Consider the following 11,487-nt stretch of genomic DNA (forward strand, 5'->3'; position numbering starts at 1 on the left):
CCGTCCCAGGATTGAACCTGTCCTGTTCCCCAATTAACAAATGAATAAAGTGAGGCACAGAGAAGTTACAGGCTCTTGCCCGAGGTCACAGAGCCAATAAGTGTAGCATCCCGTATTTGAACCTCCGTCTCTTTGGTTCCAACACTACAGCCAGTGCTGGAAGAGGATCGCGCCAACCGCTCGACTCCAGAGAAAACGTGAGGAAAATTAAGCTGTAAAACTCAAACCTGGGAGAGGGGCTCCGGTGCGCGGGGGGAATTTGCAGACGCTCCCTGCTGGCGGGGACTATGTGACCTGTGCTTCAGTTGGGGACCTTCGGCTCGGCCCGTCCCGCCGCTGCGAACGGGAGTGCTGGTGGAAGCCGAGGCGGTAGTACACGCTGCAGCGACTGAGGCCAAGGAGGAAGCGCCATGTCCGAGCCGCCCCCGCGGGGGGCCGAGCGCGACCTTTTCCGGGACACGTGGGTGCGGTACCTGGGTGAGCGCGGGGCGAGGGGGACAGCGACCCCTACACCACGTGTCTGGGGAAGCAGGGGTTGCCAGACGCCTGTCAGGGACCTGGAGAAGGTGGGAGGATCTTAGTTCTCATTTAGCCAGGGAAGAGACTGGGCTCAGAGAGGGTTCTGAACTTGCTCAAGGTCACACAGCTCTGGTATTCCCAGCCCTGCCCTCGGGGTTTCTGCTGATCAGATGCCCAGGTGGAAGCTGCAGCTCAGCTAGGAGGATGGACCCGGGTGATCGGATCGCCTTCTCTGGCATGCCTGGCACAGGCTGTGGAGTCAGGGCATCTGGACTCCCATCTTGGCTCCTCACTGGCTCTGAGCCTGTTTCCTCCTCAGCAAAAAGGGATGAACACAGGGTCTCTCTCATTGGGTGGTAATTGTAAGGGTAGAATGAGATAAAGTACATAAAGGCCTGGCATATGGTGAGCCCCTGGTCAGTGGGGCTGCCCTTAGTCTCTCTCACTGCCTGTTCACCCATCAGCTCAGATGCTTCTAGAACCCAGGCTGTGAAGGCAAGTGAGTGATGAGAAAGGTGTCTGCACTCAGCTCTTCCACAAGGGGAGAGTTGGGGTGGGCATCATGAGTGCCATTTTATAGGCTGGGAAACTGAGGCTCAGAGGGGTAAAATCACTTGTCTAAGGTCACCCAGCTACTGCTCAGCAGACTGAGATAAGAACCAGCTCACTCCAGTGCTCCCTTGTGAAACAACCCAAAGGCTCAGGAATTAAATATCCCCTCCCCACCAGGCTACGCCAATGAGGTGGGGGAGGCCTTCCGCTCGCTGGTGCCTGCAGCTGTCGTGTGGCTGAGCTACGGTGTGTCCAGCTCCTACGTGCTGGCTGATGCCATTGACAAGGGCAAGAAAGCGAGAGACGTGAGTGTTAACCTGCTCCTCAACCCCCCACCCCCGTCCACTCCCCTTGTGGTCAGTCCACAGCCTTGCATGTGGTTAAGTCCCTCTGGGACAGTCCGATCCCTACAACCTGGCCGGGTGGACTCCATACCCCGGTACCGTTTGTAGCATAGTGCACCCTGTCCCCAGCGCAGGTGACGTAGTCTATATCCTAGTCCTGGATATGAGTGAGTCCACCCTCAGCCCTGAATTGGTGGAGCCCAGAACCCAACACTAGCGTGGCTCTGTCCCCAACCCCCTTCACTTCCCTCTCCCTGGTCCAGCCTCATGCCCCTTGTCCGCAGGGTTTCCCGCCTCTGCCTCTGCTGGATTAAATGTCTCTTGTGCTTGCCAGGTGCCGAGCCCTGAGGCAGGCCGCAGCACCAGGGTGACCGTGGCCATGGTGGACACCTTCGTGTGGCAGTCTCTGGCCTCTGTGGCCATCCCAGGCTTCACTATCAACCGTGTGTGTGCTGCCTCTCTCTATATCCTGGGCACTGCTACCCGCTGGCCTCTGGCTGTCCGCAAGTGGACCACCACCGCACTGGGGCTACTGGCCATCCCCATCATCATCCACCCCATCGACAGGTAGGTGCTCCTCCCAGCCCCAGGGATCATCCACCCTACAGGCAGGGATAACCTTTGAGAGGTGTGGGGGTGTATCCACTTTTCACAGAACAGTTGTAGCGGAGGCAGGGCTGGCACTTGGGGCTCCTGAGGTAGAAAGAACAGTCTAGGCCCTTGTCATATGATCTGGCATGTACTTTGGCTATAAAGGTAGGAGGTGCCATGAGAGTATGGGACACAGGACAAGTAAATTCCCAGAAAGAAAACTCAGTGTTAGAAAACAACCAGAGGTAGGCAGGAACAGGTGCACCCTGGAAGGGATGGGTTTTGAGAAGTTTTGGTGACAGAAGCCCAAGTGAAACTGGGTTAAGTAAAATAGGAATTGATTGTTTCACATAACTGAAAAGTCCAGAGTTATGCTACTTGGAGGCATGACTGGATCCAAGCGCTCAACTGATGTTATTAGGGGTCTGGGTCTCTCTGCTGGCCTTCTCCCCGCCCCACCCCGTGTTGGCTTCAGTCACTTTCCCTTCATGGGAACAGAGATGGCTCCCAGCAGCTCCCAGCTCCCCTCCTCCCAGCTTAGCAAGCCCCGTAGGAAGCTTCTTTTTTTTTTAAATTTTTTTTGATGTGGACCATTTTTAAAGTCTTTATTGAATTTGTTACAATATTGCTTCTGTTTTATGTTTTTTATGTTTTGGTTTTTGGCCACGAGGCATGTGGGATCTTAGCTCCCTGATCAGGGATCAAACCTGCATCCCCTGCATTGGAAGGTGAAGTCTTAATCATTGGACTGCCAGAGAAGTCCCCCCATAGGAAGCTTCTTAATAATGACAGCAAAAATCCCAAGGAAGGCTGTCATTGGTTCATACTGAACTGGGTGCCCATCCCTGAGCCAGTTTCCCTTTTCCGACTGGCCCGGCTTGGGTCATGTGCCTTCCCTTAGAACCAGAGATGGGGCCAACCCAACTAGATGAACATAGAGTGGGAGGAGGAGTCTTTCCCCTCAGGAACATAGCTGACCTTGAGGTCCTGTGTGAGTCTTTTACCCTCTCTGTGCCTCAGTTTTCCCAACTGAATAAAGAGAGGGTGATGGCTGACACCAGGATGGCACTTGTGTCCTGCATCCAGGAGTCCCTTTCCTAGCCCTGACCTCCTGCCTCCCATTCCCCCATTAGCACCCCTTGGTTGCCTGCTCATGACCCTCCATTGCCCCACAGGTCAGTGGACTTCCTCCTGGACTCCAGCCTGCGCAAGCTCTACCCCTCTGTGGAGAAGCCCAGTTCCTCCTGACCCCACCCCAGTACCTGGCCTGTGGGTTGGCCCACTCCCTGCTCTGTTCCAACTCCCTCCTCCTGCCAGGGGTTGCGGATGCCTAGCTCTCTGGGATCCAAGGCCCTGGCACCTGAATGGGTTTAAGCTGAACGGAAACTGAGAGACAAAGACCTCAGAGCAGCAGCTGCAGTGACTCACAGACAGGACCTGAACCCCCTCTGCTTCCATGGAATCTGTGATACTGAGCCGGACTGGACTGTGCATGTGCCCAGCCCTGTCTTTTGACAGGACAATAACATACTCCCATGGAGGGTAAGGAGACTAAGGCCCAGACAAGGCAAGGAATATGGCCAAGATCACTTGGCAAGCTGGGGACCTACAGGATTCCCAACGGCTTGGCCAGGTCACCCCATGGCAGTGTGGCTGACGGAGGAGCAGCAGGCACTTGGAGAAACACAGGAGTACACTAGTGGGGACCCTGAGGACTGATTCTCTGGCAGCCCCTTCCTGATGGAGGGGCTGCTGGGGCCTGGCTGGAAGGCAGCACAGCCCCCGGTCCAATAAATCCTCAAGAAGTTGAGTTTTCTCCTTTTCTATTGGGGATAAGCAGGGATGTGGTGATGGGGAGCAGGGCTGGGGGCCCTCAGAGGTGGAGGCCGATGTCTCTGGCAATGCATCACTCACAATGGCTAGCACTGGGCCTGTCTGGTACCTCCCCGCCCATCAATGCCCCCCTGCAGGTGCCTGGGATTCCACCGTGGTGCTGCCAGGCTCCTTTGGGGTAGGCATTGCCCTCTTTCTGCAGGCCTCCTAAAATATACCGCTGGGAGGGGATCCTGTTGGGCAGATACCACCTGAGCCTGACTACAGCCCACTCTTCCCTTAGTTCACCCCCTCAAGGTAGCCTCTGACTCCCTAGAGCTGGCTTGGGAGCCTCCTCTGGGCTTCCTCCATGACTGTGCTGATAGCCTGTAGCGATCTTAGCCTCCCCCTCTGTGAGCTCCTATGGCCAGGGCCTGCATCTATCCTGGAAGCTGCAGCCCCAACTCTCCCCTTGGTCCCTGCGCATATCAGCCGTGTGGCTTTGAGCCAGCGGGAGTTTCAGTGGCCTCTCAGTGAAGTAGGGCTAAGACACACTCCCCCAACCAGCTTGTGAGAGCTGAAGTGGGAGGTCCAAAGCAGCTGGCACAGAATGGGTACTTGCCTCTCCCAGGCAGCCCAGTCCTGCTTCTGCGCTGAACCCTTCAGGGTAGGGTTGCCAGATATAGCAAATAAAATAACAGGTTGAGCGATTAAATTTTGTTTGATTTAAACAACAAGCAATACTTTAGTATAAGTATGTCCCTAATATTGCATGGAACATACATGCACTGAAAAGTTCTTCATTGTTTATCTGAAATTGAAATTTAACTGGCATCCTGTATTTTATCTGCAACTCTACTCTGGGGGGCCATGCATGGAGCTGGAATGCCTCCCCCAAACACCCCAGCCCTGTAGAGGTGGGAAACACTCTCACCAGCCTGTCTCTTTCCTGGGCAGGGGATGGGGGACAGTTCTTAGTGACTAGGCTAACTCGTATTATCCCATTTGATGGGTGGGAAACAGGTGCAGAGAGGTGAATGGACCGGAGGTGGCAGATGCTGGGTGTAATAGGAAATTGCTTTCCTGGGGCCTGAGAGGATGAGGCAGACCCCTGCTGGGATTGGGTTGGGGGGAGATGTCTTTTCCCACCCCGGGGGCCTGGTGGCCTTTGACCTGGGGCATGCTGGGAGTTGGGTCCCCCAGTGGCCAGCTTCATGCAATGCTCAGGACCACCACAAGGAGGCAGCACCTCCAAATGTGCCCACCTTGGCTGGTTCAAACCACCTCCAGGTTATTGAGAAGAATATCTGTTATTGAACTGCTCCTAGTGGGCCAGGTTCCATGCTAAGCGCTTCCTGTGTTGAGGCTCATTTACTCTTTTTTTAATAAATTTATTTATTTTATTTATTTTTGGCTGCATTGGGTCTTCGTTGTGGCGCATGGGCTTTTCTCTAGTTGTGGCGAGCAGGGACTTACTCTTCGTTGCAGTGCGCAGGCTTCTCATTGCAGTGGCTTTTCTTTGTTGCAGAGCACGGGCTCTAGGTGCGTGGGCTTCAGTAGTTGTGGCACGTGGGCTCAGTAGTTGTGGCTCGCAGGCTCTAGAGCACGGGCTCAGTTGTTGTGGCGCATGGGCTTAGTTGCTCTGCGGCCTGTGGGATCTTACCAGACCAGGGCTTGAACCCGTGTCCCCTGCACTGGCAGGTGGATTCTTAACCACTGCGCCACCAGGGAAGTCCTCATTTACTCTTTACAACCGCACTGTGGTTAGATCCCTGTTTCCTGGAGTTGGAGTCACTCCAACCCCCACCTCCTCCGTCCCCCCCAGCCCAGTACTGCTTCCTTGCCTACTGCCTTCCAGCCTATGGCTCTCTACAGAGTCAGAGGCAGAGCTGATTCACAGGCTGTGTGACCTTGGGCAAGTTACCTGACCTCTCTGAGCCTGCTTCCTCACTGTACAGTTGTCTGTAATGACCCTCTGAAGCTGCTGTGAGGGTTACAGGAGAAATGGCTTGCAAAGCAGTTGGCCATAGTGGGGCTCACAGAGTTATTTAACCACTATTATGATTGTGGCAAGAGACATCCATTTCAAGGGCAAATAATTGGTAATTGTGCCATCAGATGACTAATCTAGAAAGTATGCCAATTTTATGGTTCAGGCATTCCAATCCTAAGAATTTATTCAGAGGAAATAATTGGATGATGATTCGAAGATGTGCATCTGAGGGTGATCATCATGGTTTTATTTTTATAAGCGAGAAAGTCTTGGGCACTCCTTAAAGGTCCAGTGCGTAAAAGAACATGCTTTTTTTTTTTTTTTTAATAAATTTATTTATTTTTTATTTATTTATTTTTGGCTGCGTTGGGTCTTTGTTTCTGTGCGAGGGCTTTCTCTAGTTGCGGCAAGTGGGGGCCACTCTTCATCGCGGTGTCGCGGTGCGTGGGCCTCTCACTGTCGCGGCCTCTCATTGCGGAGCACAGGCTCCAGACGCGCAGGCTCAGTAGTTGTGGCTCACGGGCCCAGTTGCCCCGCGGCCTGTGGGATCTTCCCAGACCAGGGCTCGAACCCGTGTCCCCTGCATTGGCAGGCGGATTCTTAACCACTGCGCCACCAGGGAAGCCCAGGAACATGCTTCTGATCTGATTCTGCTGCTGGCTCAATCTCCCCAAGTCCCTCCTCTGTTCTGATACCTTCCTTGACTCCTGACAGCCTCCAGGATCCAGTCTGAACACCTCAGCCTGGCTTTCAGAGCCTCTGGGCCTACGCAGTCTCATCTCTCACCGTGACGCATCCTGCACCTCTGTTCTGCCTCCCCTGACTCCTGCACATCCAGCCTCTGCGCCTTTGCTTAGGCCATGCCACCTGCCAGGAATGCCCTCCCTGCCCCCATTTCCCTCTGTTCTCAGCCTTCAAGGTCCATCTCTAACGGTACCTGCTCCTTGAACCCTCCCTGGCTTCTGCCCCCCAGACAGAATCATCATCATGCTTCTCCCTCTTGAACAAGAATCATCAGATGACACCCACAGAGAACATGGATGGAGTTCTTACTATGTGCCAGACACTGTGCGAAGCACTGTTACAGAAACTCCGTAACGGCCTGTGCGGTAGATGCCACCATTATCATCCTACAGATGAGAAAGTTAAGTCCACTGTGCGGTGAGCCTTCCACCAGCCTTATTAAATCCCACGTGAGTGAGGAGGGCTTCAGAACCTTTTCTAAAATCAGAAGGCATTGCAGTTGGGTGGGGGGCCCCTGGTGGGGGAACATGGAAGTGCTGGGCCTGGCCTAGCTCAGCCGTGCCCTAGGCTCACGTGTGGGCTCCAGGTGAGGCTTGTTCCTTCTCCAGCCTTCTCTGGGCCAATTTAAGGAGGCTTGTGGGGGGTGGGCAATGTTTCTTCTCATTATGGCTGTCCCCAGGGCGCTTCTGCCTGTTGCTCGGGTCTTGCTTCTCGGTAAGGTCTGGGCAATGGGTCTACCTTGGGAGCTGGAGTGGCGGGTGGTTGGTGGCGGGTGGCGGGTGGCGGGTGGCGGGTGGGGGGGGTGGGGGCCCTCCCCACGCCCTCCCCACGCCCTCCCCACCCCTGAGCTGAGCTGAGCCTCCCTCTGCCAGCTGTGTACCTGGGGAGCCCCTGCGAGGATAACTCATCCCCCCATGCCTGGTCTGGGCCACCACAGGAGCTGGACTTGGCATCCTGGGGATACTGGGAGGAGGGGACTTCCCTCCTGATGGCCTGTGAGTCACTCTGTCAGGTGCCCTCCAACACTCAGCCCTACTTCCCAATGCCCCCTGACCTGGGAGTCCCTTGCTGCCTCCCCCCCCCCACTGAGAGCCCAGGACACCAGAGCCCCGGGTTACCTCTTCCTCCTACCTGACCTTCACCCTATGTCTGGGGAGCCAGACTGAGCAGGAACCTCCAGAGTCCAGGGTCCTCCTTCTTAAGGTTTGAGCTGTCCAGCCAGGCCAAAATCAGGGGTAGGGGCCCACCCCCACCCCCACCCCCACCCCCACCCCGCACCCCTGGCCTCTAGGACAGAGCTGGCATGCAGTAGATGCTCAGCAAACACTACACAACTGCCTTAAATTCTTCTCCTTTCTAAAAAACTTTTCAACTCCTTTCTGGTCCTTGGTCTGCTCTAGGCCCTCTGGGTCAAGATAATCCTTCTTCGAAGCAGCATGGCAAGGTGGTCGGGAGCCCAAATGGTAAAAAGAATTAACTGGGGACCATTCAGGGATGAGTCTGCTTACACACAGGCCAGCTGCTCACACTGACACAAAGCAAGCAGTTACTGGTAGGGACAGGGTAAAGGTAAACTCAGCTTTTATTTTAATACCATTGGTATCATCCAAATCTTGCCATATAACTTCAATCTTTAAATAGTTCTGGAAGAGCCCTTCGTTGGGAGTTTGAATCTAAGTTCTGCAGCTGATAGCTGCATGTAACTATGGGCAGATGGTAGCAGGACTTCCCAGCCTGTTTCCACATCTGTAAAATAGGGGCAGTTGTGCGGTTCCTATGGGGGTATATGGAATAGCCCCTAATGGCAGCTAGGAGGATGCTCAGTGCTGGTCAAGCTTATTTGAGCAGCTTCCCTTCGGTCCTCCCATTCCCATTCCCTCCCCCTAGGGGAACTTGCTCAGGGCTTGCCCTCCAGTCTGACTGTGGGGACCCACTGGACCCCCTTGACCTGTGGTGCCTCTTCATTAGCAGCTCCCCAGCACAGGCTGCTCCTTGGGCGGTAGGCAAACAGCTCGGCTGCAGCTGGCCCATCATGAACCCTGCCTGGCCCCCCTGAAGGACCCCTCCAAGAAGTCCTCAGCCCTCAACACACAGCTCCTGCAGGTGGCCCTCCAGGTACTGCATGGTGAGGCTTGGCCTGGTGCCTATGGAGGGGATGGAGAGTGAACCCCTGAGGGCTGCCCAAGGAGGGCAGAATGTGGGCCATGTGTACCATCCTGTACCTGGCCTCAGTCTTCCACCCCTGGTGGGACAGGTGTGCACCCATTTGGTAGATGAGGCTGGGGTAAGAGAACCGAAGTTCTCTCTGAGCCTCCATCACCCCATCTGTAAAATGGGCATAACACTTCTAGGACCATTCAGGAAAGAATGGAATAATGGCTGTGATTTACCCGGCATGCAGTAGTTGCTTGTTAGGGGGTAGCTCTGGCTACGTACCAGGAATAACCCTCTTCCCTCGGGTGCCTCGCCACTTCCCTTATGTGGAAGGCTTGTGGTTGACCCTAGAAGCCCGCATCCAGCTGATGCTAAACTGGGCCATGAAGCTCTACATGGACAAGTGTGTGAACCTGAACCGCTCTCAGAGGACATACACCCTCGTCTTCAACTGGGGGTCTGTGGGGTTTTGAGGGGTGGGGAGGGAGATGGGGGCAGATAGCTCATCCCTATCCTGGGGTCTTGCTTAGCTGGGCCACTGGTGTAATCATGTGTAGAAGTCTGTTTTTTGCACTTGGTCATTAGTAACCATTTATGGTGCCTGGCCTGAACTTGCTGGGGTCTAAAGCTGCCCACCTGGGCTGTGAGTAGCTTGGCAGAGGACGGACTGTCCTTCCTAGCCGGGGTGCAGGCCATTAAGTGGTTGCAGGGGCCTTAGAGTCTTGTCACTCGTGGCTGACTTTGTAACTTCTGCCCTTTGCTCAGGCTAAATACATCTGTCCCCAGACTCTAGTAATGGGGTGGACATTCTTTAACATGGCTTTAGGGAGCAAGAAGGTCCCACAGAGTAAGCCTCTCCATGGCTTCCCAGGAAACTTGTTATGGCCAGTCTCCGAGGTGATGGTCCCTTGGGATCCTTGTCTGTCCCCAGACTCCAGTAATGGGGTGGACATTCTTTAACGTGGCTTTAGGGAGCAAGAAGGTCCCACAGAGTAAGCCTCTCCATGGCTTCCCAGGAAAATTGTTACGGCCAGTCTCCGAGGTGATGGTCCCTTGGGATCCCTTGTCTGTCCCCCGGGTGCTTCTCAGTAGGCCCTAGTTCTGCCCCTTGGTCCCGGCAGAATAATGAGACATTGCAGTTCAGCGTGGAGGCCTTCATGCTCAACGATGACGTGCAAGAGGATGAGGTGAGGACGATGCCCCAGGTCGAGGTGGATCTGGGGATTCTCTTCCTGTCACTGTGCTTCCCCTCCCAGGGCTATCTTGGGCAGAGTTGGGGGTCAGCCCAGGAAAGGAGTGCTGGATCCCCTGATAGGTTTTCCAGATTTAGCAAATCAAAATTTAGGGCTTGCAGTTAAACACGAATTTCAGATAAACAATGAATTTCTTAGTTTAAATATGTCCCAAATATTACATGAGATACATTTATACTAAAATTTTAAAGAATTAACCAAGCATCCTGTATTATCTGGCAACCCTCACCCTGAGAATGGCAGTGGGATAGGCATCCAGAGCTGGGACTTGGAACCCACAGCCCTGGATTCGGCTGAGCTCTGACCAAAAGGCAAGGCCCTGGGGGTCTCGCATTTGCATGTGCAGGAGCAAGTCTGGGATCAAGCCTGGCCCAAGGATCGCACGGGGGGCTGGGAAGGCCCACTCACCCCAGAGAGATTTTGATAGATGTGATTAGGATGGAGGAACCTGGGCACTGTGGCCTCTGTCCCAAAGGATGCTGGCAGCCTGGGACAACTTGAAGCTTCCTTTCTTTACAGTAAGATACTTCCATCACGGGAGATACAGATGCACAAAGGACAATTAACGCTGCTTGGAGATTATCCCAAGATGACACTAGAATTTCCTGTTTGTACGTCTCTTTGTAAGAGTCATACGCTACACTGACTTTTCGCTTCCTTTTAAGAGCTGTTCTCAATGTTACCTGTTAAATCATATATAGAACAGAAAATGAAAATCCTGAAACGCTGAGAATCACCAATCCTTGGGCATATACTAAGTTAGTGTTTTATAAAATAGGTCTGCATGTGCCATGATAGAATTTGTTTTCCTCCCACTGGATATCCCATTTCTCTGCATGGGAGAATACTTTTTTTTTTTACCATGCTGCGTGGCTAGTGGGATCTTAGTTCTCTGACCAGGGATTGAACCCATGCCCCCTGCAGTGGAAATGCAGTCCTAACCACTGGACTGCCAGGGAATTCCCAGGAGAATACATTTTTGTATTCTCCCATGAATGTTAACAGCTATGTAGAATTCCAGTCTGGTCGAGTTGTAACTTAACCAGTGCCCTATAGCAGAAACTACCCATGGGTTCCAATCTGCCCCTGTTCTAAACCAGGGTTGCAGTGAGGAAATGCCCATGGGTAAGGGAAAATCAGGAGAAGAATTTTCTCTCCCTCTAAGGACCTATTATGGGCTGGGGCTGTGACAGTCACAGGCTGACCTGGCTTCTCCCTGCAGTGCCCAGTTGGATAAATGAGGCATAACGTAGTTCAACACAGGTGGTTGTGTTGGGGTGCATGGGAGCTCAAGAGGAGCCCTCTCACCTGGGGCTGGGGGCCTAGGTTCTTCCTTAAGTATATACCATCTGCTGGCTGAGCATCTGGAGTTGGAAGAGACCCTTTGAGCCTGGCCAGAAATCCTGTTTTTACAACAACACCTCCTACAGGTGAGTACTTCCTGTTTCAAGCTGTGGGAACCTGGGCAAACTCCTTCCCCATTTCTCTGAAATGAAAGTGTTGGCCGCCATAACGCACAGGCCTT

At 53.7% G+C, this 11,487-nt stretch overlaps 1 protein-coding gene across 1 annotated transcript; it reads left to right on the forward strand.

The window, feature by feature from the left end:
* The first annotated feature begins 215 nt into the window (after nucleotides 1-215).
* Nucleotides 216-3,816, forward strand: MTFP1 (mitochondrial fission process 1). Its single transcript, XM_061169762.1, has 4 exons — nucleotides 216-477; nucleotides 1,249-1,376; nucleotides 1,750-1,982; nucleotides 3,182-3,816. The coding sequence occupies exons 1-4, from the start codon at nucleotides 411-413 to the stop codon at nucleotides 3,252-3,254; spliced, it is 501 nt and encodes a 166-aa protein (XP_061025745.1). The 5' UTR covers nucleotides 216-410; the 3' UTR covers nucleotides 3,255-3,816.
* The last annotated feature ends 7,671 nt before the right edge of the window (nucleotides 3,817-11,487 follow it).

This window comes from Eubalaena glacialis, chromosome 15 (assembly GCF_028564815.1).
Source record: "Eubalaena glacialis isolate mEubGla1 chromosome 15, mEubGla1.1.hap2.+ XY, whole genome shotgun sequence".
Lineage (NCBI taxonomy): Eukaryota > Metazoa > Chordata > Mammalia > Artiodactyla > Balaenidae > Eubalaena > Eubalaena glacialis.